Source organism: Lucilia cuprina, chromosome 3 (genome assembly GCF_022045245.1).
Source record: "Lucilia cuprina isolate Lc7/37 chromosome 3, ASM2204524v1, whole genome shotgun sequence".
In the NCBI taxonomy this organism is placed as follows: Eukaryota; Metazoa; Arthropoda; class Insecta; order Diptera; family Calliphoridae; genus Lucilia; species Lucilia cuprina.
The window spans coordinates 11,625,901-11,653,180 of NC_060951.1; the positions used below are offsets into that span (position 1 = coordinate 11,625,901).

The 27,280-nt window shown below is 32.7% G+C and overlaps 7 protein-coding genes across 9 annotated transcripts; 4 read left to right on the plus strand and 3 right to left on the minus strand.

The window, feature by feature from the left end:
- The first annotated feature begins 750 nt into the window (after positions 1-750).
- On the plus strand, positions 751-3,228 carry LOC111675012 (CWF19-like protein 2 homolog). Its single transcript, XM_023435710.2, has one exon. The coding sequence runs from the start codon at positions 870-872 to the stop codon at positions 3,015-3,017; it is 2,148 nt and encodes a 715-aa protein (XP_023291478.2). The 5' UTR covers positions 751-869; the 3' UTR covers positions 3,018-3,228.
- Positions 3,229-4,227: 999 nt separating this feature from the next.
- LOC111675017 (40S ribosomal protein S19a) lies at positions 4,228-5,320 on the plus strand. The gene is made up of 3 exons (XM_023435717.2): positions 4,228-4,284; positions 4,544-4,614; positions 4,751-5,320. Exons 2-3 carry the CDS (start codon positions 4,544-4,546, stop codon positions 5,148-5,150), a joined length of 471 nt encoding a protein of 156 aa, XP_023291485.1. The 5' UTR covers positions 4,228-4,284; the 3' UTR covers positions 5,151-5,320.
- A 1,382-nt stretch (positions 5,321-6,702) lies between these two features.
- Positions 6,703-7,375, minus strand: LOC111675003 (probable small nuclear ribonucleoprotein G). Its single transcript, XM_023435696.2, has 2 exons — positions 7,215-7,375; positions 6,703-7,154 (listed from the first exon to the last, which is right to left on the minus strand). Exons 1-2 carry the CDS (start codon positions 7,244-7,246, stop codon positions 6,956-6,958), a joined length of 231 nt encoding a protein of 76 aa, XP_023291464.1. The 5' UTR covers positions 7,247-7,375; the 3' UTR covers positions 6,703-6,955.
- A 2,278-nt stretch (positions 7,376-9,653) lies between these two features.
- LOC111674999 (serine/threonine-protein kinase PAK mbt) lies at positions 9,654-13,603 on the plus strand. The gene is made up of 4 exons (XM_023435689.2): positions 9,654-11,009; positions 11,267-11,387; positions 11,529-11,800; positions 12,239-13,603. Exons 1-4 carry the CDS (start codon positions 9,777-9,779, stop codon positions 12,710-12,712), a joined length of 2,100 nt encoding a protein of 699 aa, XP_023291457.2. The 5' UTR covers positions 9,654-9,776; the 3' UTR covers positions 12,713-13,603.
- A 2,267-nt stretch (positions 13,604-15,870) lies between these two features.
- On the minus strand, positions 15,871-20,111 carry LOC111689882 (protein MMS22-like). Its single transcript, XM_046947298.1, has 3 exons — positions 19,705-20,111; positions 19,025-19,644; positions 15,871-18,433 (listed from the first exon to the last, which is right to left on the minus strand). The coding sequence occupies exons 1-3, from the start codon at positions 20,004-20,006 to the stop codon at positions 15,969-15,971; spliced, it is 3,387 nt and encodes a 1,128-aa protein (XP_046803254.1). The 5' UTR covers positions 20,007-20,111; the 3' UTR covers positions 15,871-15,968.
- Positions 20,112-21,801: 1,690 nt separating this feature from the next.
- On the plus strand, positions 21,802-25,047 carry LOC111689883 (cell division control protein 45 homolog). Its single transcript, XM_023452346.2, has 2 exons — positions 21,802-22,413; positions 23,268-25,047. Exons 1-2 carry the CDS (start codon positions 22,072-22,074, stop codon positions 24,660-24,662), a joined length of 1,737 nt encoding a protein of 578 aa, XP_023308114.2. The 5' UTR covers positions 21,802-22,071; the 3' UTR covers positions 24,663-25,047.
- LOC111689884 (mitochondrial tRNA-specific 2-thiouridylase 1) lies at positions 25,035-26,921 on the minus strand. 3 transcript variants are annotated; one of them, XM_023452347.2, is made up of 5 exons: positions 26,761-26,921; positions 26,525-26,690; positions 26,258-26,442; positions 25,968-26,194; positions 25,037-25,899 (listed from the first exon to the last, which is right to left on the minus strand). In XM_023452347.2, the coding sequence occupies exons 1-5, from the start codon at positions 26,834-26,836 to the stop codon at positions 25,393-25,395; spliced, it is 1,161 nt and encodes a 386-aa protein (XP_023308115.2). In that variant the 5' UTR covers positions 26,837-26,921; the 3' UTR covers positions 25,037-25,392. The 3 variants fall into 3 exon arrangements, with proteins under 3 accessions (XP_046802653.1, XP_046802652.1, XP_023308115.2); XM_046946697.1 differs by lacking the exon at positions 26,761-26,921 and having other exon boundaries at positions 25,035-25,899; positions 26,258-26,461; positions 26,525-26,689; XM_046946696.1 differs by lacking the exon at positions 26,761-26,921 and having other exon boundaries at positions 25,035-25,899; positions 26,258-26,470; positions 26,525-26,689.
- Between the last annotated feature and the right edge of the window lie 359 nt (positions 26,922-27,280).

The following is a 27,280-nucleotide window of genomic DNA, read 5'->3' on the forward strand; positions in this document are numbered from 1 at the left end:
GAGATCAGAAAGTGAGATTTTGGAAGCAAATATAAGGTCTGTTCGCGTTCTCGATAATTTGTAACAATTGTTACTGGATTCCGTTCTCAAAGTTTTGAAAACCTGCAACGAGAGAGTAAGAGCGCGATAAAAATGACAGTTCGTTAATGTTTCCACGATAATTGGATCTTCGCTCCGAAACGATCCGAGTCATACTCGGCCAAAGATTGTCAACCCAGCGACAACTGTATCAACCGAAAGTTTTTCCCTAGATGGTCTTAGCATAATATAAGAATGATGAATATATGTATGTATGAACTTTATGAGTCTACGACTACGATGAGTTACAAAAGAAATTACAAAATCAGTAGGTATAAAAAAAGATAATGTATCCATAACTGACTATGCAATCCGAAAAACATTGACAAGGACATACAAATTCAAAATAGAAACTATGGGGTTATTTTGTAAATCCCTTTCCCGCGCTTTTTTTGTCCTCAAAGGGTTAATAAATATGACCATATTATATATCGTTGAAGAGGAATATTTAATATCTTCTCTATTTAAAAATTAATCCAAAAAATATATATCATTAGAAAGATCTGAAATACCTCTTCAACGATATATAATATAGTCCTATTTATTAACCCTTTGAGGACCGATTCCACAAAAAGTGTGTTTGTTCATTCCAAATAATATAAATACTTGAAGTCAATAAAATATAATCGCTCTGAGCCACCCTGTTTTTTACGAATAGTTGATTTCTATTTCAACACAACAAATTGAAAAAAATATAGCCAGCTGTTTATTTACTTTTTTCGAAATACATTTTTAATAAAATATTGTTTTCAATTTGTTGTTATAACTAATTAAAATATAATTGCGATAAAATGAGTTTTATTCAATTTGAAAGTGCTCGTGCAAAAGATAAAGCTCGGCAGGATCTAAGAGAGGCGCGTGAAAACATGCTGGATGAGGCAAAAAAACGGGCTGTGCAAAGAGCTGAACGTGAGTCTGAGAGACTTTTAAAAGGTGAAACCAATTGGATGTTACCCTCTGTCGAGAAGAAACTAAAGAAAAAAAGTAAAGAAGTCAAAAAATCCAAGAAGAAAAAAGATAAAAAAAGTAAAAAATCAAAGAAAAAAACAAACAGAAAACGTAAACACTTAAGCACCGATGACGAAAGTGAATCAAGTGATTCTGATTCCACATCCGACGACGATTCTACATCTTCGTCAAGTGATGATCAGAAAAAGCGCAAAAAATCAAAGAAGTCGAAAAAGAAACATATGAAAAGTTCAAGAAGTAAAAGATCCACCAGTAGTAGTAGTGAAAGTGAGAATACGGATAATGAAAAATCTGAATTTACGGAAATAAAGAAATCTGAGAAACCACTACAGAGAGATAGTTGGATGACTGATTCCTTAATGCTAAAGACTTATTCACGAGAAAGAGTAGAAAATAAACCAAATGAAAAACAGCAAATTGATGCATATGATCCGGCAAAGAGCACACGAGAACTAAATCCTTATTGGAAAACAACGGGAACAGGTTTACCAGCATTTCAAAAACCAAAGGATGACGACAATTACACAAATATTAAATCTGTATTTTCTCAAAGTAGCAGCCACTCATCAAAAGGTTGGAAGAAGCAAAGTGACAAAACATTGCCAAAGGAAAGTTCGGCACCACAAAGAAAAAAGTCCACCTCATCTAGTAATGACGACTCGTCAACCAATGATGAAGAACCTAAAAGGGAACTCAATAAGGAAAAAATCTCTACAAACTCAACAGAATTTTTAACCGATCAACAAATGAATGAATTAGGGGCAAAAATTCTTAAAGCCGAAATAATGGGAAACATGTCACTTGCAGATGAATTACGCCAGAAGTTGGAAAAAGCACGTACCCAAAGAAATATATTTAAAGAACGTAAAAAAGCGGCATATCTTGAAGGCAAGCACAGTTTAACTGAGGAAGACAAGTCTGGCAAGAAAGATGAACACATTCTATTGACGCACACTGACCAAAAGGGACAGTCTAGACCATTGCCGGGATCGAAAGTTTTGGACCCCAGAGATTTATACGGTGGCAGGAAAAAACAGAAGCAGAAACGTGTTAACACACATGATGAGTCTGGTGAGAGAGTTCGCTACTTTGCTGATGATGATCGATATGATATTAAGCAAATGTTTGAAAGAGAAAAATACACAAGTGCATCAGATGCCAATTTACAATTCGCTAACATCGCAGGAAAGCATAAAAATCCCAATGACGATATGGAGGATATCTTTGCCGAAAAAATTTGTCAAGACGATTCTGCACGCTCCGATCGTAAAGATCGCGATAGAGCTATTCGTGAACATCAAAAGGTTGAGGCAGCATTAGACAATTGCGACAAATGCTTCGATTCAACGAAAATGCAAAAGGAACTACTTGTATGTGTTGGCGAAAATGTATACTTGGCTTTACCTTGGTACCAGGGTCTTCAGCCTGGTCATTGTATGATAATAACAAATCAACATGCAACATGCTGTACACAAATCGACGAAGACACATGGTCTGAAATAAATGATTTCCGAAAAGCATTAACTCGTATGATTGCTTCACAACATAAGGATGTAATTTTCTTTGAAATTGCTAATCGATTGCACAGACGACCGCATTTGGTCATACATTGTATTCCCATTCGGGAATCAGACGGCGAAATGGCCCCGTTTTATTTCAAAAAAGCCATAGAAGAATCTGAGCATGAATGGTGTGTCAATAAGCAACTGGTTTCATTACGGCAGAAGTCTTTGCGTGCCTCTATACCAAAAGGTTTGCCTTATTTTTGGGTAAATTTCGGTATGGATACGGGATTTGCCCATGTAATTGAGGATGAAGAAAGATTTCCGCCAAATTTTGCACAAGAAATAATTGGCGGCATGCTTAATTTAGATGCCAACAAATGGCGGCGACTACAAAAAGAACAAAATATTATAACAAAAGTTAAAATATTTGCGGATTGGTGGAAAAAATACGATTGCACAAAATAAATGATTATTTATTGCGAATGTTTTAAATTATAATTGATAATAGTTTAGAGCAAAGTTATTGCTTGCAAATAATGAATCGACAAATGAAATGTAGATATACAAATGTTTTTATTATATAAAAATGTGCATAAAATGTTTTCTACAATCAAATCTCTAATAAATTTAAAATTTTGATCTTATCAAAAGCTCTGTGACTTTTTTAAACTTTAGGTCTTGTATTATTGATTGCAATTTTTTTATACCCACCATCAAAAATGATTGGTATTTTTTGTCATTCCGAAATATTCGCCTAAGACCCATAAAAGTATGTAGTATATTCTGGGTCCTTATTAGATTCTGAGACGATCTAGCCATGTCGTCCGTCAGTGTTTTGAAATCAGGAGCTAGACAGTTGAAACTTTACATAATTTGCATATTCTCTATTGATAAGTTTTGTTTGATATTGAAAATTTGTAAAATCAGTCTAAGTTTTCGCATAGGACCAATACAAGTGGCCCTTCGGCCACTTAGCAGTATAACGATGAAATTCTATATAAATAAGTCTTATGTGAGCATAAATCTCTTAATCAAATTTTATGAGCTCAGAAATGCGAGTAGAACGATGAAATTCAACATAAACAAGTTTTGGGATAATTTCTTTAACGGTAGCAAGGTAAAAAGAGAATTTGAAGATAATGACTTAACAATCCTCAGTCATTTATATATTATTTTTTGAAAGCGTCAGTTGTAAAATAATTTAGCTTTATATAGAATTAGCCTCTAGATAAAATTTCGTAAACTAGAAACAATAATCTTTTATAATGACTTCACTTTATAAATAAGCTCTGATAAATTAATTGTATATTGCTTTGATGCACTCAAAATGATTGGATTATGAGGTAATTTTAATTGTCTTTAAAATTCAGACGGTAACCGGTAAATTTATCATACACTCTGAAAAAGTATTAGTAATGTTTCTAAATTTTAGCCATTACTGTGTCAATCAGTGTTGTATTTAAGTATAGTTTTTATACGTTTTCTTTTACTGAAATCAAACAGACATTACTTAATAATATATACATTTATTTTTAATTAAAAATTTATTAAAATTATCTTATTAAGAATTTACAGTTATCATAAATAGGTAGTTTATTTATAAAATAAAGATTTTGTAATGAAAACACATTTTCCAAACACTTCCTAAAATACAACCCATCAACTGTCAAATTTCAACTACAGCTAACTTAACTCAACATGTCCTTTCTTCCGGTTCTCTTTAACACGCAAGGTATGATTATTGACAAAATTTGGAAAATTTTGTAAAAAAATCGAAATTTTTATTTAAAATTAAGAAAAAGTGAATAAAAACGCAAAAATAATTTCAGCATGTGCTAAAACTAGTGATTTTACAGTGAAATTGCATATTTTTTCCTTACTTTTTTACTAAAAAAATGTGTAAACGTGTGCTCTCTTAGAAGCGATTTGCAAATATATGTATACAATGTGCTTTGTGACAATAAAATTAATTGTACTATTTTTGTTTGCAGATGCCTGGCGTAACTGTAAAGGATATCGATCAACACTCATGTGTTAAAGCTGTTGCTGTCTTCTTAAAGAAGTAAGTTTTTAAAATTTTATAAGGCGTGACACCAATTAGATTTGGAGAAAATTAAATTTCATGTCATGTATACCTGTATTAGTAGTAAATAAGTTTCGTTGAGCTGTGAGTTAATTGTTTAATTTTTACATTTTAGGACTGGCAAATTGAAGGTGCCCGATCAAATGGACATCATCAAGACCGCCAAATACAAGGAATTGGCTCCTTATGACCCCGATTGGTTCTACATTCGTTGTGCTTCAATCTTGCGTCACTTGTACCACCGCAGTCCAGCTGGTGTTGGTTCCATCACCAAGATCTATGGTGGCCGTAAACGTAACGGTGTCCACCCCTCCCACTTCTGCCGTGCTGCTGATGGTGCTGCACGCAAAGCTTTGCAAGCCTTGGAACATGCCCGCCTTATTGAAAAGCACCCCGATGGTGGCCGCAAATTGACCCCAATTGGTCAACGTGATTTGGATCGTATTGCCAATCAAATCGTTACCAACCAACGTACTGCTGCCAAACAAAGTGGTCCCATTGTTATTTCCAAGTAAATTGAATGTTGACTGAGAAGTCTACGTTTTTTTGGTGTAAACAAAAGATGAAACAATTTTTTAAATTTAGTTTGATACAAGAAAGTTTTCATTAATCAATTCATGGATTAATGGATACAAATAAACAAATAGAAAGTTGATTTAAACTTTGAAGAAAAAAAAAGACAAAATATGTTTATTTATTAAATAGTTTGTTATAACTTAATACATAGTGAGCGTGAATGGAAGAATGTCTTTTAAATGAATATAAAAACCAGGATTAATTTAAACTTGTGGATTTATTTTCTTAAGATATTAATATTAAGCAATTTTTGTTTTGTGTTATATTTAGCTTATACAATTTCTGGCTTTCTTTGGCATGAAAAAACATTCTCGATTCTGGTATGAAAATTTCAATCCACTGCCGAAGTTCATTTTAAAATTGAGGAAAATGCTATGGTATACGAAATATTCAAATCATGGAAAACACTTTATTGAATGTGTTTTCAATTATGAATAAACTTTTAAGCCAGTTTTTGCACGAAATTGAAAAGAACTAAAGATTGCAAATTAAAAAAAATAATGGATGTTCGATTATATTTGTATGGATTTGGTTAATTAGCTGTAGGTTCAAATATAACACAGGTCTATAACAGCATCACATCACGATTGCACGCTGAACTTTTTCTTTATTAAAAACTGAAGTAGTAATGATAACTTATCTGGTCTGTTCTGTAAATCGAACAGTTTTGAAAAACGAGATATTTTTAAAACTGTATTAATGCTTATTTGATTTTATGTAAATTATTTGGTTTCGAAATTAAATTGTCAGATTTTGATTGAAAAATAAGCAAATTCTTAATTAAAACGCCCGAAGCATGATGTAAAAAGTATGGTGGGAGCGTTTCGGCAACAAACACAATAATTTTTTGTTGTCTAGAGTTGGGTTTTGTCAAAATGAAATTTCTAAAATTGAAAAATAATAAACATTGGAAAGTAGTAGTTCTTGTGTATTTTACAATATTACAAAAAAAAAAAATTAATTAATTTATTTTGACACAACCCAAGCACTTTTTTAATAAACAAATAAAATTCAGCTGCCTTAACGATTTCAGTAGTTTTGTAGTTTTTTATTAATTTATAACTTTAAAAAAGAGAGTTTATAACTTGCCAAGGTTGGAAATTTTCAAAGATTAAGCCAATTGATGAATATTAATTAAAGACTTAAAATGTATTGTTAATTTCGTAATGGTTTAAGAAGTCGATTTACGTAGACGTAAATTCCTCTACCAACATTTATAAGGATGGGCCTATATTTTCCCCTACTTCCCTTTGAGCTCTTGTAAAGATCATCTTTTTTTGCCAAAATAAATTTGCAAATACATTTTAAAATCCCTCATTTAGAAAATTAGACATTTTCATGTCTAAAGCCAGATTTTCGGCTCATGTACTAAATCAAATTTCAATAAACTTATATTGCTGTGCCGTAGATTCATAAGTTCAATAATGCGCGCCCAAATTACTATACCTTTTTTGTTTGGAGTCAATAAACGTACATAGAAACAAATACAAATTCAAGTATTAAAAGATGATACTTTATTACTTACTATATAAACTAACTTAGGATATACAAATGTACTATGGATCTTGCCAGCTTTAGTTTTTTACAAACGCCAAATAAATTTCTGAACATAAAGATAATTTGTTTAAGGTTACAGATAAAATACATCAATTCACTTGTTGTGCATATTTTATTTTGCATTTTATCCTATATACAAATATGGAATATATTACGAAATTTTGCGGCTGCACAAATGTAAACAATGCTAAACCCGATCCAATGCTTCTACCATTACAATGCTGTTACCGCGTATAACTACCATACCAATATTGTTTCTAGTACTATCTTTGCATTCTTCAACCGTTTCATCCAGCACAACATTCATAAAAGGATCAAAGCCACGCAATATACCGGCAACGGAGCGGCCACCATTTAATTTTAGTAGCATACGTTTGTCCATGTATCTGCAAAATAGAAAATAAACTTTTTAGTAACGTTATTATAAAATATATCAACTGTATTACTTTTTTAATTCTGGGGGATGAGCTTTCGACATTTTGCTTTGTAGATTGTTTTATCAAATATCAAAAATAATATAAAATTTGCAGATTTTTTCCAAAACTTGTAAAAAAATCTCGCTTTTATTTTTTAGTACAGCGTGCTACAATGTTGCCAAATTTATGTTTATCACGTAAAAACTTGCGTTTTTGAAAAGCTAATCGAGGGGAAAATTACGCTTTTAAACAACAACAAAGCAACTAGAATTGCAAAAAACAGTCAATGTTTGTGCCGGCCCACACTGGGAAACTTTTTTTGAGAAACTTCTGATTTTGTGTGTGAGAGAAAGAGAAAGAAATATCAACCATCTCTTTCTCTCACACACAAACTCAAAAGTTTCTGAACAAAAGTTTCCTAGTGTGAACCAGGTCTTTCACATATAAAAAACTCACCACAGTTAAAGGTTTGAAAGAAAATACCCATCTGGGTATGTTTTGGCAAAATTTAAATTTTTTATTTAAAATTATTTATTATTTAAGGCCTAACTATAATGTGCATACATTAGCTTATGCCAGCTTTAGCAACTGTGAAAATTTATATTTATAATGTACTTAAGAGAATTTCGTCAAATTTTATTTGCTTTAGAAAAGAGTGACATTGGCCGCATATTCCGTATGTAATCAGTTTATTGTACACAAAGAAAATAATGAAAAAAAAATTATTTTCATAAAATATTATGAACTATGTATTATATACTATGTATTTTTATTACTATTTATATACTATGTATTTTTATTATTACCGGTGGCACATAAATATGCAAATGGGCCTAAAATGTTTTAAATGCACTCAAGTACATTATAGACACCAAAAAGTTTCTTCGGATTTTCTTAAGCACTTGAGAGACTTTTGCTTTTGACATTCCTTAAGCTAGCACATTATAGTTTGGCCTTTAATAGGTAATTTACAAACTTTTTCTCTTAAATTAAAATTACGCGTTTTGCACATTTGGCATTTCGGCGATTTAGAAACCAGTTTAACGGGACGAAAATGCAGGCGATTTTTTTAGAGTTGTCTTTGCAATTGAATTACAACACTTCTCCTGTACTAAAACAACAACAGGAATATAAACATAACCAGTTACTTGGTAACCACAAACTAATTAATTTAACAGCACTAATAACACAATTACGGGAAAAAGTCAACAACTGATACTTGTCCTAATTCGGCTTAAGCCGACTAAGCCTAGCCGCCGAACAAAATGTCTAAGCCGCCGGGGACGAAAATTTTAGGGTCAAATGAGGCCCTATAATTATAATAATGTTCATAAGGGTCATCAAGGCTAGTTTAGAACTTGGTTTTGCAGCTTTTTGTCGAAACACGAGTATATTAAACATAATTATGAACTTAAAAGCTCTATTCGGTGGGTTCAGTTGTATGGGGGCTAGGTGAAATAATGGACCGATATTAACCATTTTCAATAGGATTTGTGTACGGTACTATAGATGTTAAATTATCTTTAAAATTGCGACCTGTCTTTTGAAGATAGTTGAAGGTTTACATGAGCTAATTGGTATACTTTAAGGTGGGTATAGGTCCAATATTATTGTGCGTTACAATCATCAGTATAAAACCAACCCTTGTATTTATTTGTTGAATTATAGTTTAATTTATACCTTGAAGTATATTGTAATTCAAATCGTAAAAATCCTACTGATATTTATTTATATTTATGTATGTATGTATGTATGTATGTATGTATGTATATATGTATGTATGTATGTATGTATGTATGTATGTATGTATGTATGTATGTATGTATGTTTGTATGTATGTATGTATGTATGTATGTATGTATGTATGTATGTATGTATGTATGTATGTATGTATGTATGTATGTATGTATGTATGTATGTATGTATGTATGTATGTATGTATGTATATATGTGTGTATATAATAGATTCAAAATATTATATATGACATACATATATCTGGTGGAACATAAAGCTTATATGAAACAGACCTTTTATTAAAAAATTAAAAAATTAAAATTAAGTACAAAATGAATGAAATATGAAGATGTTAACTTTGCAACATGTTAACATCTTCAAACGTCCAAATAAATCAGCCAGATATTTTTAAATTTCCATATCTATATAAAAATGGTCAATATAACTTTTTTTATAAAAATATATTCCAATCCTAGTAAAAGTTGGAGAAAGGATTTGTTTTTAATTTTAAAGAATTTTTTATCCATCCCTGCATAATTTCTCACACAACTTTTGTGCTTGCTGTTTTTTTGTGTTTTGTTGATATAAATCATATATTTGCTTCCAAAATCCCACTTTCTGATCTTTCGGATTCCGATGTTATTTAAAATCGTTGAAAATTAATAAAACCTAAACGTAGTTGAAATCTTGGCCAGCTTACAATCGATTTTAAGCCGACGCCGACATATTTAGTGTCAGTCGCCGTTAATATTTGTCGGCGCAGAGCTCTGGTCAACAACTGCAAAACAAGAAAATTAGAGTTTTTGTGCAAAAAAAACATTTTTATTATTTAAGTTTAATTATATTTTAGTGAAATCATGTTTTCCAAGAAAAAGAAAAAACCTCTTATTTCCATGCCGAGTAATTTTGAACATCGCGTACACACGGGTTTCGATAAACGCGAACAGCGTTATGTGGGGCTTCCATTGCAATGGGCATCGATTGTGGGCAATAATCAAATACTGAAATCAACAAATAGGCCACTGCCATTAGTGGATCCCTCAGAGATTACACCAACGGAAATTTTAGATTTAAAAACTATAGTGCGACCACACCACAATAATAACAAAGCCGATGCGACATCATTAAATAGTAGCATAGCTATGCAGTCAGCAGGTGGGGTAGGTGCAGCCGTTGTTGGAACAGGAGGCGTTGGTCAGCATAGCCACACAATGGCTGCTGATAATGGTAGTAGTACGGTAGGTCCAGGCGGCGGCATAGTTCTACCAAAAACTTCACATGTGGCAAGGTCAAATTCATTGCGTAGTTCAAGTCCGCCCAGAATTCGAAGAGATTTGAGGGGAAATGCTAATGTACCACCCGCAGTTCCCGAGGAAACAGTAACTCCTAGCACAGCAAGTACTATGTCGGGTCATTTAATGAATACAAATGTCATGGGTGGCTTTAAACCAACACAGCCGTTACAACAAAACACATTGGCCGGTGGTGTCGGCCAGGGTGGGGCCGTCGTCGGTCATGGTATGTATGGGGCGCAGTCAACGCAAAATGGTATAACTGGTGGTGGTCCTTTAGCGGTCCGAACTGATTTTGGCAGTCAATCTGCATCTGGCGGTTCTCTACAATTCCGTCAAGGAACTACACATCTGCATGCCCAACAAACTTCACCTGTCGGTTCCATTGCGAGTAATACACGTTCTACACACTCACATATATCTTCACATTCGCATGGGCATCATATGAATAACAATACAACGAATATAAATAGTTTACCCATGTATCCTTCACCGCAGGGTCAAATGCATGTGCCACCAGCTTTACCCCCACATGGCCAACATCACCATCATCATCAGCAACAGATGCAACACTTGACACAACAACAGACAGCTAAGCCATTAGGACCTGGTGGTAATGTAATTATGTCGGCAGATCAGAATCAAAATCCTCATCATTCACATTTACATGCAAAAACAGCATCTCGTGCTTCGAGTTCGAGCGGTGGGGCCAGTGGTATTGGGGCAACAAGTGCAACAGGCGGTAGTACAGCGACAGCTGGTCAACCTAAACAAGAACCACGGTTAACACATGAACAGGTAGGAAAAATACGACATTGATTAAACAAAATATTTTCTATTGTCGCAAATTATTAGTAAAATAACTGGTTCGAGAATATTTTAGGACGAACTAATTAAACAATTTTTTGGACTGCTACTTGGTGTATGACTTTATGAAATTTAAAACTGGTTTTACAAAATATAAACCTATAAACCTAGAATTTGTGGTTCTGAAGTAGAAACATTTTATTTGTTTAATAATGCAAATTTTTTATTATTATTTCATTTCATTATAGTTTCGATCCGCTTTACAAATGGTGGTTTCCGCCGGTGATCCCCGTGAAAATTTGGACAATTTCATGAAGATTGGTGAAGGCTCAACAGGCACCGTTTGCATTGCCACTGATAAATCAACTGGTAAATCAATTTTCTTTATGCATAATATTTTAATTCCATTTCCTTTTTGCGTAAATATATTAGTAATTTAAAAAGAGTTTGTAAAACTAATGAAATAATAATAAATAATTAATTAACTAACACAACTTTCTATTATTCAAGGCCGTCAAGTTGCTGTTAAAAAGATGGATTTACGCAAGCAACAACGACGTGAGTTATTATTCAACGAAGTTGTCATAATGCGTGATTATCATCATCCCAATATTGTGGAAACCTATTCAAGTTTTCTGGTCAACGATGAACTTTGGGTAGTTATGGAGTATTTGGAAGGCGGTGCTCTAACCGATATTGTAACACATTCTCGCATGGACGAGGAACAAATAGCTACAGTGTGTAAACAATGTTTAAAAGCATTAGCCTACTTACATTCACAGGTGCGTGACATGAATTTGAAAGTTGATAGTGTTAAATTGTTAAAAAAAAGTTGATAGTTAAAGGTGTTTATTGTTTACTTTGTGAGAGTATTTTTAAAAAATAGTTTTTTTTTTTTAATTGAATTCTTTTATAAACAAAAATTTACTTTTTTTCTTTTGCTGTAATTCTCTTTTTTCTTTTATGCTGTTTTATGTATTTTGCAAATTTTATATTATTTTTGTGTACAAAGGTGTGGTGTACATATGTACATGTGTTATGTACGCATGAATGTGTGTATGTAAATTTGGTTTATTTTTTTCAAGGAGATTATAACTTAAAAACCATGTTTTTAAACATTAGTATGTATTTTGGTTTTACTTTGGCTTTGGCCGTTTTAAGCGGATATTTTTGTAATAAAACTTTCTCAATCTTATCAATCTCAATCTTATTTATTTTAGGGTGTTATACATCGTGACATCAAATCCGATTCAATTCTTTTGGCAGCCGATGGACGAGTTAAACTATCTGATTTCGGCTTTTGTGCACAAGTCTCACAAGAGTTGCCGAAACGTAAATCCTTAGTTGGAACACCTTACTGGATGTCGCCAGAGGTAATATCGCGTTTACCCTATGGACCAGAAGTCGATATATGGTCACTTGGTATAATGGTCATTGAAATGGTTGACGGTGAGCCACCATTCTTTAATGAACCGCCGTTGCAGGCCATGCGACGTATACGCGATATGCAACCACCAAATTTGAAAAATGCTCACAAAGTATCACCACGTTTGCAATCATTTTTAGATCGTATGTTGGTGCGTGATCCAGCTCAAAGAGCAACAGCAGCTGAGCTCTTGGTACATCCTTTCTTAAGACAGGCCGGTCCACCTTCACTTTTGGTACCACTAATGCGTAATTCAAGACAACATTGATTTACTTTTTTTTTAATTCTTCATTTCATGGCAAGTTTTCTTTTTTTATTTCATTTCTTTCTTATTATTATATAAACTGTTTCCTTTCCCCTTTCATAAAGAAAAAAAACATTCATTCCCACTTTTTTACAAAATAGTATTTTCCACTTTGAAACTTAACATGTATTCATTTTGGCAGTATGTACTACTAATTTATAGAAATAATATTATGTATTCGTTTAACAAAAAATTATTGATTTTACACCCATTTATTATATATATTTTTGTTTTACTTATTTTTTTATACATATATATTTTTTTTAATTATTTTTATTTATGATTTTATTTGGCATTTATTTTGTTTAGTTCATAATTTATATAATTTTGTGTGTATTTTTTATTATTTCCTTTAAGTGCCGTTAAGAAATGATAAAAGTCAAAATATTAAAACACATAAAACAAATCCCCATTTATATATATATACATTAAAACAAAAATATTTTAAATAGTTTCAATAACAATAAAATATGTAATAAGTATGAAACAAGCATCCTTTTGAAATAGAGTGCCTTTATGTTTGTAACACTTTTACATAAGCAGCTACATACATAAGTATTTACATAACAACAAACAACAACGAATAAGTCTTTTTTTAAATTAAAAAAAAAAAATCATAAGAATCTTTAAATTTCATACATTCCTCGAATATATTATACAAGAATTTATTTTATTGAAAAAGTTTATTTTTGCATTTCTTACTTTTTTTATTATTAGATTTACAAAATTTGATAATGTATCATTAAAAATGAAATGTTTAACAAACATTCCTAATGAGCCTTCGAATACTTTTAGAGAGAGAATCGGCTTTAAAAATTGTTATATTTCAGTAATAAATCAAGTCAATTAATAAAATTCTTATGTATTTTTATGTACATCATGTTTTTGTTCTATATTTTTAAAGAATAAAGAATATTCTAATTAAAAAAACTTATTATTATATATAAAATCAATAAAGTTTAAGATTTTAACCCTTAATATGGTTTTGTTTTATTTATAACTTGCTTTTTCCCCAGCAGTTCGACAAAGAGTAATTTCCACTAATAGTTAACCACCTGGATGATCGTAATTCGTATGTTTTGGGTCATTCGTCACGAACGTACCCTTTGTAATCGAGAATGAAGACAGTCGTCACTTTAGTGTCCTTTTTGTAAGTGGGAGCGAAGACAATCGTTTCTTTACTGTGCTCAAGTAACATAGAGATTGTATTCTTAAAAGTAGTTTTTCTTTGTTGTACTTCCGAAAGTAGTTATTTTATCCATCTTTTGGAGAAATAATTATTACTTTCTAATAATATGCCACCATCTGGTTGATTCAAATTTATATCTTTCGGGTCAATCGTCACATTATTGCCCCATAGCATTCTAGAGAGTAGACACTTGAACTTTTTAAATTTTATTTCCATTAATATCTTACCACCTGGCTGACTTCAATTCGTATGTTTTGGTCTTTCTTCACAAATAAACTCTTTATAAACGAGAATGAAGACAATCGTCACTTTAGCGTCCCCTTTGTAAGCGAGAGCGGAGGCAATCGTCTCTTTACTGTCTCTTTGTAGAGTGTAGAGTGACGATTGACTTCCTCGTAGGACAAGCCCATCTTAAAATGGTTGGTCACCTGGGTAGTCAGGTGGCTAGGGGCAACTACAAGTGGTAGGTTAAATGGTCAGTTCGGTACTGTCCCGTCGAACCATAGGAGACCATAAGGTCCATTGTGATTCTCTTCAAGAAGTGAAGATTCAAAAACAGAGAAGCCAAAACACTACTACAACACAAGAATGAAAGAAAATTGGTAGATAATAGGTGAAGATTCAATAATTATATATAATAAAGAATTATATATAATAAAGAAAATCCATGTCCCCCTATAAAGTCCAGTTAAAGAAGTTACAAATTTCCTTAACAAAACCTAGTGAACTGCAAGGGTTAGGTCCCACATATTCCCTAGCCATTTTAGCCTGAGGTTCTGTATCCCAGGACATTTGCAAATAATATGCTCGATCGTCTCTACTTCCTCCTCATCTTCGCATAACCTGAAATAGTACGGTACACTACCGTCCCACTTACTGACAAAGCAGTGTTGAGTTAAAATCCCTATCAGAACCCTTAGACTGCATCTGTCCAGTACTATAAGTATTTTGGTAGCACACATATCAAGTTTAGGCCACAGGGCCTTTGATATTTTGCAATACAATCTACTATTCCAGGAATGGTTAATGATACCACGTATTTTTCGAATATCAATCTATTATAGTGATAAATTGGTGGGTTTATCATCCTTTCCCTGTCATCTATATCAAGGATCGAACCTAATCTAGCTAGTTTGTCCACAATCTCATTGTACTTACTGAACATGGAAATTCAAAATCATTCATTACAAGAACAAAACATTAATATTCATTAGGTCCCCCTCTAAGGCGATTGGCCTCCACGGAATATCCATGCGAAGACTCTTTCCCATCTCTATCTGTGTTGTCACCTAACATCCGCTCATCAACATTACTAAACATTAGGCCAGAATCTTCCAATAAAGAACAAAATTTCTAAGGCGATTGATCATGACGGATTATCCATGTTTCCTAACTCTATTTGTGTTGCTCATCATTAACATTGTTTCACAATACAAAGTATTAATCGTTATTTCCACTCAAAACCCACATGACTTTAAGAAAGAGAAGCCCTATAAAAGATTATATGGTCTTAGTGGGTCTTGATGTATTAAAATCCCTTGGAACAGTTAGTCAATGTGGTAGCCAACAGCATTTGGCTTTTGGATATAGAAACCTAGATATAAATCCACTGCCCTGTTAGTTGTTGTTGTAATAGGTGGTCTGTAACTGGATGTTTTTCCCTGGGGAAAAAACTTCGGGTTGATACAGCTGTTGCTGAGTTGACAATCTTTGGCCGACTGAAAATCGGGTCGTTCCGAAACGGAGATCCAATTGACGTCGGTACGTTTCTATCAGTGATTAACTTTGCTCAGTGAAGTTTTGGTTGTTAAAGCAATTCTCCTCACCAGAACCCGTTGATTACATTATTATATAATTTAAGCTATTGGAACAGCTCTAAAAACCTGATATTAGAACATGCATTCGTCTTCGTTTGAAAAATAACACGTTTGTATAAAATGTATAGTAAAAAAACTAAACTTAACATTTATTAATAACAAAAACATTAAATACAAAATTTTAATTTTTTCACTTTGTAAAAAATAAAAACAATTAAACTTTCTTTTGTTTAGCCAATTCAATATTCTGTTGTAATTTACTTAAGCAACCACGTATACGATTATCCTCTCCAGCACCACGTTTTCCCTCTACAATGCGGATTTCATCCACTAAAAACGGAATTATATCCTCAATTAATGCATAGGAAATGGTACACAGTTTCATCAATAGTTCAAAAAAGAAAAACGTATGAAATGATAAATGTTTCTTGCATAAAATGCGTAAATGTTCTCGAAATAAATCCTTTAACATGTTGGAATTTTTGAAGACCGAGCTATGGATAATGCGTTTGAATAAATCTAAGAGCAAAGCGCGACTGGGAACAATTTCGTCAACCATCATTATATGTTCCAGGGTGGCTAAAGAGCTGCCTTTCATAAATGTTTGCAAACGTGTGGTGGAATTTTCATCGTCGCACTTTGATGCAATCGATTCGACAACTTCCTGATATATAGTAATAACTAAGCAAGCATTTGGATCGGCCTGCCGCCTTTGTGTGGACAAGAAGAGATTTGTTAGTTTTTCGAAAACAAATAGGCTTAAATCATGATTATCTCCTTGCAGACAGTTGATGTAGGGTCGTGCCACTTGTTTAGCATTTGGAGAAATCTTAAAATGTGGCGTCCACTTCTGTATGAGATCCGTTAGAGTTTTATTTAAATAAGCATCAGATTTGAAATTTAATCGACCAATGCCTTGTACTACCACTGGCCATATTTTATGTATGAGTTGTGCTAATTTGCCTTCTGGCGCTTTACCCATTTGTATACTAGTGGGTAAAATGTAGCGTGTGATAGCTATGTGAAAGAAACATGTAATTTTCGATTTGGCATAAACAATGTGCGGGCAGTTAAAAATAACAATTGCGAGAAAACTATAAAAACGAAAGATCAATTCAGATTTCTCCAATTTAAAATCAGTATTTAGCCATTTGTCAAAATTGCGTATATACGAATTGAAGTTATTTGAAATTGTATTACGTTGGCCATAGTCACTAGTGTTATCATACTTTTTTCCAACTGCTGCTACAAAAATACATAAGGGCTCTTTAGCTTGAATCAACTCCTCGGCATCAGTATTTGTCATTGATGAGAATTCGGGCAATTTGACAACAATTTTTGTAAGTTTAGCCACATCCTCATTGCCAGCCGTCAACACCACTAGACTTTTGAGCCAAATTTGCATAATAGTAGTGTGATCTACAAGTGTATTACGATCAGATTCCAGAATTTTAAGTAAAAATTGTGGGACTGCTTGACGATTAACGGGCTGTTGTTCGGAAAAATAGTTAAATAATTTTTGAAAACTTTGCACATCTGTTACCGCAAACGAATGAGTGCAGAAATCGGCTGCTAATATTGGCAACCACTGGCTGTAATTATTGAGATACTGCTGCTTGACAAAAGGTAATATGGTGCTATTAAGAGCCTTTAGTAACTCGTTGTTTGCATCCAAAAATTGTTCTGTGCTTTGAATTTTTACAAATATTAAATGTATTGCTTCCAAAGTTCTGTCCTGTTCTACCGGTGTACAATTATTAAGAAAGTTTGGTATCCAAGAACCAACTAATAGATGTTCACCTCTTTGAAAAGTATCAGCATGATCAAATATATCTAATAGTGTGTCTGCCATAATCTTGGATACTGAGAGATCGTTACGTATGCTTGTTAGTTGTTGCAAAAGTTTTATGGCATAATCCGTTAAATCGTATTTATGTTCGGCATATAATATCCATAAAGCCATGTGACCCTTTGCCACAGCCACTTGCTTAGGACCCGTTACTTTTTCGAATGATATGGATAAAAGTTTATCTCTTAATTTTATCGATAAATCACTAAAATCGCCACAAAGTGATAATACCAAAAATAATTCGATTAAATGATGAATACCTGTTTCATTGAGCGTTAGAAATTTTTGTGTGCTAAATTTTGTATAGACGCGACCAAGTAGTTTCTGCACCTGATGATTGGCATGGCATGACAATAATCTCTCCAAACATTTACCCATTAATAAAACGAAAAGTGTATAACTACTTAAATTGGCATCAGGAGGTTTGTCCAATAAATTACGATACTTATCAATATATGCTCGTCCACTATTGCAGGATACTGCTAAATTGCTGGGTGCTGTTCCCGCTATATAAAATGAAGAGTTCAATTTCTTGTGAAAATGTTCCCACAGTATCATAGGAATGTTTACTTTGGGTTGCCACCATTGGATTAGTGTCGGTGTTAAAAGGCATATAAATATGCGCAGTTGATCTTCGTTAGGATTTGCATTAAGAAATTGTTGTGTTGTACGCTCACAAAATTCAAAATTTTCTGCAGCCTCACCAGTTGCTCTGGAATAGTTTGGACCTTCATATTGACCGTTAGAACGAAAGCCATGTAAACGTACTAAGGCGTGTAACATCCAGTTGGAAAATTCACAGTAACTAACGGTCGTTAAAGAATAATCATCTAAGGGTATAAGAGAGATAAAACGTTAATAATGTATTGAAAACGGGTAAATTATCTAGTATCTATCTATCTATCTATCTATCTATCTATCTATCTATCTATCTATCTATCTATCTATCTATCTATCTGTCTATCTATCTATCTATCTATCTATCTATCTATCTATCTATCTATCTATCTATCTATCTATCTATCTATCTATCTATCTATCTATCTATCTATCTATCTATCTATCTATCTATCTATCTATCTATCTATCTGTCTATCTATCTATCTATCTATCTATCTATCTATCTATCTATCTATCTATCTATCTATCTATCTATCTATCTATCTATCTATCTATCTATCTATCTATCTATCTATCTGTCTATCTATCTATCTATCTATCTATCTATCTATCTATCTATCTATCTATCTATCTATCTATCTATCTATCTATCTATCTATCTATCTATCTATCTATCTGTCTATCTATCTATCTATCTATCTATCTATCTATCTATCTATCTATCTATCTATCTAGCTAGCTTTAATTAGTTACAAAGGCTACAATTTCAAATAAACCAAAATTCTCATATTTCTACTTACCCATTTTTGTTCTTATTCGGTCCATTGATTTATTAAATAAAGACCAAAATGAAATCTTATCTTCATCTGGTTTCTCGCTTAATGACCATTTTTGCAAAGAAAATTGTAAAAGTAGCCACACTTCTTTTACACAAGTACAAGGAAATGGTGAAGAAAACAACAATTCTGCCGAACGTTTTTTAGCATAGACAAATATTGAACAGATCAATAAATCATTAACGATACGCTCGCATTGACTTATGACTGAGCTGGAAGATTTTGCAGAATTTTCTAGGTCTGTTACAGAGTTTAAATCGTATTTATATAAAATACATAAATCTAAAAATTTCCATTCGAGTAGACCATGTAATAAATGGTACGCTGGTATATTACATTCATTGCCTTTGCAACTATTGGCAAAGTACACAAGTTTCAAAGTTTCCGTTTGTATACAATTATTCAAAAGTGATCGAAGACGTGTAAGGTGGGGTTTAAAAAAGTTCCATTCTTCTGTATGTGTAGTTTGGAGTATGAGGTGATATAGTAAAGTAACTTGACGTCGTCTTCGATAAAATGATATTTCCTCATGGGAGGTTCCCAAGGGGCCCTGAACACTACTTATTAAATATTGTACATTTGTGCTGGAAAGAGAAAATACTATTGTTTTTTTCCAAGCTACGTACATTGTGTTATCTACTTACCAGGCCTCTCCAAATACGAAACTAGTTACTGTATTTCCCTTTAGCTGTTGTTTTTGAAATTCATAAGAACTTAGTGAAACCTCCTCGATCGCTTTATTTTTATTCTCGAAATTATAATGTAAAAATGTATTTTTAATGAAGCCATCTAAAGAAAATTGGGCATTGAGTGAATCCTCTCCCTGACATTGAAATTCTGGTATAACATCATTGCTTAAGGCATCGTTGGGAACTTGTGTTGGTTCAATATTAAGCGTAGACAAAATATCGTCATCTTCATCTGGTTCAAACAAATCAAAATCCATATTAATGTCTAATTATCTGCACAACAAATTTAAAAAAATATTTAAAAGCAAAAAATGTAAACATAAACATTTTTTTAAAACAGCTGACTAAACATTTTCGCGCTATTCTTAGTATGTTCAGTTTTAACCTAAATTGTTTGCCATGGAATTGCCAGACTTGAAAAAATTTATAAGATCATATTCCTTAATTTTTTAATATTAAATATGGTCATCTGAACTCAAATAATTTTTTAGAATAATTATCGATATTGATAAACAAGCATAAAATAAATATTTTGTTTTTATATATGTAAACATATATAGCTATATAAATAGAAATTTATTATTGTTTGAATAAATTCTTTTAATTCTCACAGGGTTTATTAAATTAATGTACTATAACAGTTTTCGTTTTTCTGAAAATTTGGGAAAGCTTTCCTTACGAGTTGGCTTTGCTGTTGTTGTACATAAATGTCCTGGCTTTAAATTTGGACTGAACAGTTAAATATGTGATGGGTATCATGAGGACCTCCAAGCCAGAATTTTTAAGCATGAAGGACAGGTACTGACCGACTTAGTCGAGGAGAGTCTTCTGGCGTTGTCAAGTGACTCCTCTGGTGAAACTAATGCCTAATCTGGGGAATTTATCTCTGTCTGACGATGAGCTTGCTGACCGTCAGACTGTTAAGATAACATCCCCTGCTAAAGAAGACAAGAAAATTCAAAGGGGACTTATGGGAGAAAACCGTCCACAGGTCGTTCGGCAAGTAGCCGTGGAGGAGAAGCCAAGATATTAGTTATACAGGCCGAACCAAGAAGGAGAAGCAAGGAATGGGACTTCGAGGTCTCTCGCCTTTCTGTCTAAGATGGCAAAGGCTGATTCATCAAAGTTCTCGTCAAGGAAGAGGCTCCTGCCTCCTGCACCGACAAAGCGGCGCTAAATTTGAGAGAATATACGGCTCCGTTGGTGAAGTTCTGGGTTGGTCCACTCTCTGGAAACAACAGGTGAATGCTGCAATCAACCCGACTAACACTCAAAAGAGTGATGGTCGATAGCAAAATCAACCTTCGGAGCGACCTGCAGAGGTTAAATGTCTACTACCCAAAAACCTTAATAAGGTGGACACGACAAAAGGTAAGATAAAGAGGACCGGTAAACTTCCGACCCGCTTTCCTACTGACCTTCGCAAGAACGTCAGTAAGGGAAAGGGCTCCGGTAGTAAACTTAGAATCACTTTCTGAGTCGATTAGGACATATCCGGCCGGCTGTCCGTGTATACTTGTACGCAAGGTACGGACCGAAATTTTCAAGTTATTTTATTGAAATTCTAGCAAACGTGTTTTTTATTTGGTACAGAGACGTAGCCTATTGAAAATGGTTGAAATCGGTGCATTATTTCCCCTAGTCCCATACAAACACACTTCTCGATTTACGATTTTTATGCCATAATTTTGTCAAATATACTTACAAATATCTCTCCAAAAATTGTCACAAATAGTTTTTATTAGTTTTTCATCACTAAATTGCATAAATACTTTGGAAAGAAGGTAAAATTCAACATAAAAGTTTCTTTATAAAAAATTAATGATTTAAAAAAAGTTCATGGTGTAAGGTTTCATATGGTCGGCCATGATCGATAATACTTTATATTTGTGTTGTTTTTGTAGATTCCTTTAATGGCGAGTAAAAAATAAATTTTATATTTTAAAATTTCATCTAATTTTTGCTTCCAGTGTATCTTAATTTTTTCATTTCAAAATAAACACTGAACATACACCACGAATAGGATTTTTCCCGCTAAAAATCTCAAAATGTGGATCGCTTTTTGCACAAAGAAGAGAAAAAAATTGTTTTTGTTTTTTGCGCACAATAAACATTTTACCAATTTATTTTTGTTAAAATCACTTATAAAGAAACAATAAATAAAATGTGAACAAACTTAAAATGTTCTACCAATAAATAATTAAATAATTTAAATAAAAAAGACTTGAAAAAATATAGTGTTGTTTTGTATTTAAATTGGCAACAATTTTATAGCCCTCAAAGAAAAAATACTGACCTCTTAAGAAATCTGACGAAAAAAAAATGTTTATTCAAGATTTACGGCAAGATTTTTATAATCAATTGATTGGCAAAAGAATTTTAATTATTGTCAATTATGATATCGACGCCATTTGTGCTAGTAAAATACTGCAGGCTTTATTTAAATATGACCACATGCTGTATTCCGTCGTACCCATTATGGGTTTGGCTGGTTTGCAAAGAGCCTACAATGAACATCAAGGTGATGTAAAGTATGTTTTGTTGATAAATTGTGGTGGCTGTGTTGATATTGTGGAATTGCTACAACCCGAAGAAGATGTAACATTTTTTATTTGTGATGCTCATCGACCATTGGATGTGTGCAATATATACAGTGATCGACAGGTAAGTACTACATGTGTTTTTTTTCAAGTTCTATGAAGAATAGGTATAAACAAGGAAAATAATTTATACTTTGAGAAATGCAAGCAGCTAAATTTAATGCAGGATTTTACTTTTTTACTTACTTTATTAAATTAAAACTCCTTTTTATGCTTTATGAAGTAAATAAGAATCACGTGCAAATACGATCTTTTCATTGTTGTTACTATTGTGTATATAGTGAGGATTCGGTTGTTGCCGAAAGTTCTTTCAACTGACTTTGAGTTTACAGCCTGGGGCTAAGAATAAATCGTATCGTACAGGTGCAAAGATTTTATTATAGTGGGATGAAAACTCAGTTTTTTATTGGTATCGGTCTTTTACGTGACATAGTGATCATTGAAAGAATATTCAAGTGATATTCTCCCATACTTATATTGGTTTAGTCAGTGTTCCAGTTCATATTGACTTCCTCCATATAGTATGACAGGGAGTCTTTAAAAACATATCAATGTGCCTTACAGTTGATTTTCGTCTAAAAGATATCACAGGGCTTGGTCTGTAAAGCTTTTGCCGTGTTGATCATTTTTGGTATGAGACGGATTTATTCGCCCTGGACGAATTGAAACCGCTGTTCGTTTAGAATCAAACGCAGACTAAGATGGCACTTAATATGAGTTAGACATGACCAAATATACGACTAGTAGAAGCAAAATGTATCCAGTTTAACATATGGAAGGAGATTTTTTTATTTAATGACGTAATTTGTACATTTTGCTGTAGGATGACCTAAACCTACTTCTCTAATTGATACTAATTAAAGTTTATAAATTACAAATTGGAACATTTTTAAAGTTATTGTCTTTCGACTATTAAAGGTTTGCATATTGGGTGATTTTTCATCAGAGGAAAATATACCAACATTCGAAACTATTTTTTGTAATTCGGATTCCGAGGAAGAAGACGATGGCGATGATGAAGATGATGAAATCAACGATAGTGGAGCTGGAGATTCAGATGCTGAAAACGAAGATGACAACTCGCGACCAGAACGGCCAAAAAAATTGTCTCGTATGGAAAAACATGAACAGCGGATTATGAAACAACGTCAAAGACGTGCCTGGGAAAACGAACGCGATCGCATAATGTTCGAATATACACAATATAGTTTTTATGGACGCTCCTCGGCTATAACCATATTTGAATTAGCCTGGAAATTGTCCAAGGACAATATGGATCTTTTATGGTGGGCTATTGTGGGCATTACCGAACAGTTGATTTTGGGTAAAATTGAAAGCAGTGCTTATACCTTAGAAATTGATAATATACAATCACATGTCTCTCGTTTAACAAATAAAACTAATGATCAAAGCAATTTGAGTGCTTCGAAGATACATTTTGAAAATGATTTGCATTTGGTTTTATATCGCCATTGGAGTGTATTGGAATCGATGCGTTACTCTATGTATGTGGCTTGCAAATTGAAATTATGGACTTTGAGAGGTGAGAAGAAATTGCACGAGTTGTTGGTGGAGATGGGTTTACCCTTGATACATGCTCGACAAACGTTTACTTCCATGGATTTGGAGCTGCGTCAAGAATTCTTTTCTATGGTAGAACGTTGTGCAGAAAAGTATGGTATACCAGATGTTATTTATGGTTCTTTTACCTTACAATATGGTTATCGTAATCGTTATTCGGCTGCTGATTATGTCTATTCCATGTTGTCCATTTTAGAGTCGGTTAAGACGGACAAAACACCAGAGGATTGCTTTCTCGAGACCTTAGATGGTTTGGGACGTAATCATAAGGATATTTTAAATGCTGGCATTGAAGGAGCTAAACTTTTGCATCAAGCCATTTTCAAACAAGTACAAAGCAGTTTAGAAGCCCATCAAGTTCACTCAACTGGTTCGTTTTTCTACTATATACTGAATGAGGAAAACACTTACTTTTCATATCCCTATGGTTTAAGCATGTTGGCGAAATTTATATTAAACGGTCATGTAGCGGTCTCACGCAGCCGCCAAGCACCCGATCTACCCCTAATAGCCAGCTGTCCCATAGACGCCGAAAGAGGACTTTGCCTTTTAGTTGGTATACCGCCCGTACGTGAAGATTCGCCAAAGAATTTCTTTGGCAAAGCATTTGAGCAGGCTGCTCAAAAATGCAATGCTGCTACCTTACAGGATCATTTTGAAAGTTCTCTTATACAAATACGTCAAAATGATTTAACACGATTTTTGGATGCGTTGACCGTACTGCTTACGTAATTTTATATTTTATTCTTTATTTTTTAAGATATATATATATTTTTTTTATAAAATTAACATAAGTAAAAATTCCACATGAAATCTTGAATCAAATGTAGGTCATTTGGATATTCTTAAAAAGCTTTTGATAAGTTTAGAATGACCAATTTAACTATATATTTATAAAAAATTGTATTTGTTTAGTTTGTAGTTTAATTAAAATACTTAAGGGACCTTTTTTTAAGAAATTCATATTTGTTATTTGGCTGAAATTTTTCTCTTCTTTATAACACGAACCAAATTTCCAAATTTTACTTATTGTTTCTTATATGTTTTAGAATTAAAAGATTTTAGTTTGTAATGGATATTATTTGTTAAACAATTCAAAAAAATCAACAACAACAAACTTATATATTTTAGATTTTATTTGTTATTAATAGAAATAGAAATCATACATACATATGTCATAATTAACCACATAAAGATAAAATACAAAAAAAGATATTTACCATTATTTCATCACTATTATATTGGTTTTTTGTTTCAATTTAATTTGGTAATGGGAAGTTAATTCCATTTTGCCAATTGGCAACAATACTGAAGTGACAATTAAGTCACATAATCACTGTAAAAGTAAGTGATCACAAAACTATTTTTTTACTGCATTAAAAACTTTTTCCCGAAAAAGATTTAATAAATACACAATAATTCTTTTAATTACTTTTATATATATTTACATATATGAACATTGTCATGAATTTTCAAATACGCTACGCAAAAATTCTGTTGTTTTTATACTTGTAGCATTGACAATGCGTGCTGAACCCAAACATTCTTTATCACTGTAAAAAACTGCATATTGTCCGGGAGTAACCGCCCTCAAGGGTTTATCCAATAATATAATTAATTCATTACTGTTTTCCATAGATTTCCTATAAATTCTACAATTGACTAAAGGTTTTGTGTGTTGAAAACGAAAACGGCACTCCAACACATTGTCGGGATGTTCAAATGGATCGTGACATAGCCAATTGATATGGTTGGCAAATATTTTATCACTTAATAAGGCAGGATGATCATGACCAGAGGCAACGTATATTGTATTTGTGGCAACATCTTTTTGAGCCACAAAATAAGGCTTAAGGTAGGAAGCTAAACGGCAACGTTGTCCCACAGTCCATTGGTGTATGCCCTCATGTTGACCTACAACTTGATTTGTATCGATATCAACGAAATGGCCAGGTTTAGAGGTAATATACTGAAATTGTTTTCTTTTATAAAATTTTCAAGTTTAAAACTGATATTTTAACAAACTATGTTACGCACCTCTTTAATAAATTCCTTAAAATCTCTGTTGCCCACAAAACAAATTCCTGTACTTTCTTTTTTCTTTGTCAGACGTTCTAAACCTATGTCTTTTGCTATCTGCTTAACTTCGCTCTTTAGGAGATCACTTAACGGAAACATGGTCTTTTTCAAAGTATTTCTTTCAATGCCCGACAGGAAAAATGTTTGATCTTTAAATTTATCTCGTGGTATCAGTAAGTTAACATCTGTAAATAAATATTAATAAAAGTTTATTATTTCTTTTACTAAGAAAGTTTTTTTTCAAATACCTTGATTTTCCTCATAATTTTCTAAATAGGCGCCAAAATTAGTTTTGGCATAGTGACCGGTAGCAATGGCATCATAACCTAAAGTATCCATAGCATGTTTATAAAACAAATCAAATTTAATATGTTTATTGCAAAGTATATCCGGATTGGGAGTTAAACCATTTTGATAGTCCTCCAGAAAACTCCTGGAAAATAGATAGAAATCTGCAATAACTTTAGGAATACTCTTTTTAATATTCTAATCGAATATTTATGGAATCAACTTACGTAAATACTGAATTCCAATAATCTTTAACATAATTGACTTGTCGCAATTCAATGTTTAATTTATTGCAAGTGTACTCGGCATCCAATAGATCCTGTTCGCCTGAACACTGACCCATTTCATCAAATTCATCCCAATTTTTCATAAATACTCCCAAGACATTGAAACCTTTTGAAGACAATGAATGTGTAAATGTCTAATTTAAAAGCCGGTTTTAATAAAAACCCTTAAAATTTACCTCTTTCCTTTAATAGAAACGCACTAACAGCACTGTCAACACCGCCGGAAATTCCTATTACAATGTTGCGAAACATTTTTGAGGATTTTTCTTTTAGGGACTCCGATTTATTTAAATAAAAAGAGTTCCTTCCAATAATTCAATAACAAATGCCAGCTGTTAGAGCAGTATGTTCAGTGAGAGTCTATTTTTCAGCATGTGTTTATATAGGGGTTTCGGTGATTTGCAAATGTTTATTTCAGAATAAAAGAAATCAGTTGTAATGCAAGGTCTGAGTGAGGGAACAACTCTCTCGTTTTTATCTAGTACTATAATACCGGGCTTAAATATATTATAAGTATAACTATCCGATCTTGAACATAAAAAGTACTTTTTGTGGAATTTGTTCTCAAAGTGTTAATAAGTGGGGTCATATTATATATCTTTGAAAAGGTATTTCAAAGTTCTTTCTAACGATATATATATTGTCAGTATTCATAATTAGAGAAGATATTGAATATATATATATATATATATAAAT

Bases quoted from the DNA above. Each gene is read 5' to 3' on its own strand.
- LOC111689884 (XM_023452347.2), bottom strand. From the start codon at position 26,836: ATGTTTCGCAACATTGTAATAGGAATTTCCGGCGGTGTTGACAGTGCT. The intron at 26,691-26,760 runs GTAAATTTTAAG...TGTCTTCAAAAG, and splicing joins GTTTCTATTAAAGGAAAGAG to GTTTCAATGTCTTGGGAGTA. The intron at 26,443-26,524 runs GTAAGTTGATTC...TCTATTTTCCAG, and splicing joins TATTGGAATTCAGTATTTAC to GAGTTTTCTGGAGGACTATC.
- LOC111675017 (XM_023435717.2), top strand. From the start codon at position 4,544: ATGCCTGGCGTAACTGTAAAGGATATCGATCAACACTCATGTGTTAAA. The intron at 4,615-4,750 runs GTAAGTTTTTAA...TTTACATTTTAG, and splicing joins GTTGCTGTCTTCTTAAAGAA to GACTGGCAAATTGAAGGTGC.
- LOC111689882 (XM_046947298.1), bottom strand. From the start codon at position 20,006: ATGGATTTTGATTTGTTTGAACCAGATGAAGATGACGATATTTTGTCT. The intron at 19,645-19,704 runs GTAAGTAGATAA...TTCTCTTTCCAG, and splicing joins TTCGTATTTGGAGAGGCCTG to CACAAATGTACAATATTTAA. The intron at 18,434-19,024 runs GTAAGTAGAAAT...TTATACCCTTAG, and splicing joins CCGAATAAGAACAAAAATGG to ATGATTATTCTTTAACGACC.
- LOC111675012 (XM_023435710.2), top strand. From the start codon at position 870: ATGAGTTTTATTCAATTTGAAAGTGCTCGTGCAAAAGATAAAGCTCGG.
- LOC111675003 (XM_023435696.2), bottom strand. From the start codon at position 7,246: ATGTCGAAAGCTCATCCCCCAGAATTAAAAAA. The intron at 7,155-7,214 runs GTAATACAGTTG...TCTATTTTGCAG, and splicing joins CATCCCCCAGAATTAAAAAA to ATACATGGACAAACGTATGC.
- LOC111689883 (XM_023452346.2), top strand. From the start codon at position 22,072: ATGTTTATTCAAGATTTACGGCAAGATTTTTATAATCAATTGATTGGC. The intron at 22,414-23,267 runs GTAAGTACTACA...CGACTATTAAAG, and splicing joins ATATATACAGTGATCGACAG to GTTTGCATATTGGGTGATTT.
- LOC111674999 (XM_023435689.2), top strand. From the start codon at position 9,777: ATGTTTTCCAAGAAAAAGAAAAAACCTCTTATTTCCATGCCGAGTAAT. The intron at 11,388-11,528 runs GTAAATCAATTT...CTATTATTCAAG, and splicing joins TGCCACTGATAAATCAACTG to GCCGTCAAGTTGCTGTTAAA. The intron at 11,801-12,238 runs GTGCGTGACATG...TATTTATTTTAG, and splicing joins TAGCCTACTTACATTCACAG to GGTGTTATACATCGTGACAT.